This window comes from Poecilia reticulata, linkage group LG5 (genome assembly GCF_000633615.1).
Source record: "Poecilia reticulata strain Guanapo linkage group LG5, Guppy_female_1.0+MT, whole genome shotgun sequence".
In the NCBI taxonomy this organism is placed as follows: domain Eukaryota; kingdom Metazoa; phylum Chordata; class Actinopteri; order Cyprinodontiformes; family Poeciliidae; genus Poecilia; species Poecilia reticulata.
Window position 1 is genome coordinate 28058431 of NC_024335.1, and position 2201 is coordinate 28060631.

At 37.8% G+C, this 2201-nt stretch overlaps 1 protein-coding gene across 1 annotated transcript in view; it reads right to left on the reverse strand.

Annotated features, from left to right (window-relative positions):
• Positions 1–1185: 1185 nt before the first annotated feature.
• Positions 1186–2201, reverse strand: part of klhdc8a (kelch domain containing 8A) — a 38168-nt gene continuing 37152 nt past the window's right edge. Inside the window, exon 5 of the mRNA XM_008410250.2 lies at positions 1186–1744. Within this exon, the coding sequence (XP_008408472.2) occupies positions 1691–1744 (54 nt within the window). The 3' untranslated portion in view covers positions 1186–1690. The remainder of the gene's footprint in view (positions 1745–2201) is intronic.

Below are 2201 nucleotides of genomic sequence, written 5' to 3' on the forward strand. Positions count from 1 at the left end.
TTTTTTCTCATGAACAAACTTATTCAAGTGCGATTTCAGCTGAGTTTCTTATTTGATGTAAACGCTGCAAATGCGAAATTTGTCTTTTTCCGACAGCAGAATAGCAACAAAGTTTGGCGCACATCTGTAATGGAAAAGCAGCTGGTGAGTAACAAATCTACAGGTCAGATGGAAAAATACACTCAGCGGCCAACCATTCATTGTGGACTTCACAAATCTGGTCTTTGTGAAAGAGACAAAGAAGAGACCATAAAAAGTCCAAATTTACAGTTTTCAATCAGACATGTGGCTTAATGGACAGAGCCAAAGTGTGGAAGACGATCTGATCATATGACCCTAAAGTGTAACATTCTAGTAAAATAATATGCACCGTGAAGAATGGATAGATAAAAATGCACACCACAATTTTCAGATTTATAAACATAAATGATAATAAAAAGCATATGTCACTTCCATTCCACAAAATAATTATCCACTGATTTATATTGTCTTATGACATGAAATCCCAATGATATACAATAAAATTTCAGAAAAGAACAGCATTTCACACATGGTTAATTTCATATACATGATCATAACTCACAAACAGGAAGTGGTACACCACACAGGAGTCATATCATAAGAAAACACTATCTTAAAGGAACTAAGACTATAATACTACACTTAAAGGGGCAGTATTATGTGTTTTCCAGGCGCATAGTGCCATTTTTAAGCAAAATCAAGCAACTATGTTAACTTCAATTGTTTAACAATGCTCTCTCTTTATATATGACAAATCATTCAAATACATTTTATCTTTTAAATGAACACCTTAAAATTGGACCTCTGTCTCTTTAAAAACTCCTGCTCTTTCTGAAACCCCGCCTTCAGGCAGATGCAATGAACTCAGCAGATGCACAGTTCCACCAGGTGTTTGCTAATTGCTGCTGGCTAGTCTAAAGGAGCTGAGTGGGGGAGATTCAGAGTGCAGCTGCTCTGTGAGGTGGAAGATTTGAAGCTTGGGAACTGCAGGTCTGAGGAGGAGTTGTGTCTCAAAGGCTAGATCCACCCAGGCATTTTGCACAGCTGAATGGTTGCCATTCATCTGTGATTTCTCTCAGACATTCATGAAAAAAATAAAGGCAACACTCCAGGTATGACTTTGATGAGGGAATAACATTATAACATGATATAAAGCTCCAAAAAGTCGATTTTACATTATACTGCCCCTTTAACAGTACCTGGAAGTTACTTAAACAAACAAGCAAACAAACAAAAAACCCTGTATTATCTGTATGATTAAATAATCTACAAATATCGTTGTCACATCATCTCACTAAGATCAAATGTTTTGTAAAATCCACCTTATCTATAGTTCCTAAATCACATAAAGTAAAGAACGAAGACACAAGATGAAATACATATCAGCAGTAAAACAGATCTCCCATATTGGTTCGTCTACAAGACCAGGCATGGGGGGGGGGAGGAGGGGAAACAGAAACTTCCAGAAGAATTCCACCTTTACAGGAACTAAATCTCCATCCAAAGATGGAGTCAGGCGCTCCATTATGCGCGCGCAGACGCGTTGCTCAGCTACTTCCAGCAGGGGGCAGTGTTACCTGTTACATCGCATGCTGCTTTCTGTGCTGTGGAGTCTGATTGAGGAAAGAGGCGGAATCCGCAGCAGTCACCTGCCGTCGGTCGCACCGCGCTACAGATACTCTTCTTCTTTGACGTAGAGGATCTCATGGGCTGAGCTAGGAACCTAACGGAGGCAGAAATGAGGAAAAAGACGGGCAGTCAGGGGCTTCGCATATTTCCCCACGGACACCGAGGTCGATATTTCGGCTCTGTAATGAGTGAACACTCACACTAAAGTCCCCGACAAGCTGCTCCAGCTGTAGTTAAAGGTTATCTGCTGTCGTGGCCGAAAAACGTTTCGTAGTGACACACATTTTTATCAGCTACTTTTTCAAAGTTTCTAAGTTATACCGAAAGACAAATATATATATTTAAAACCAGTATTCAATAAATTCCAATACGTGTTCAGATGAACACATATTTAAAATAATTGCAAACTTTTGAATCTGTTTAATAAATTTTTTCTTATTATTGCTCTGATGTAATAATCTAATTTTAAACAATTTCATAAGCAGAAAAAATCATTAAATTATGATGACTTTCATAGTTTTTTATTTTTTATATATATATAATTTATATAT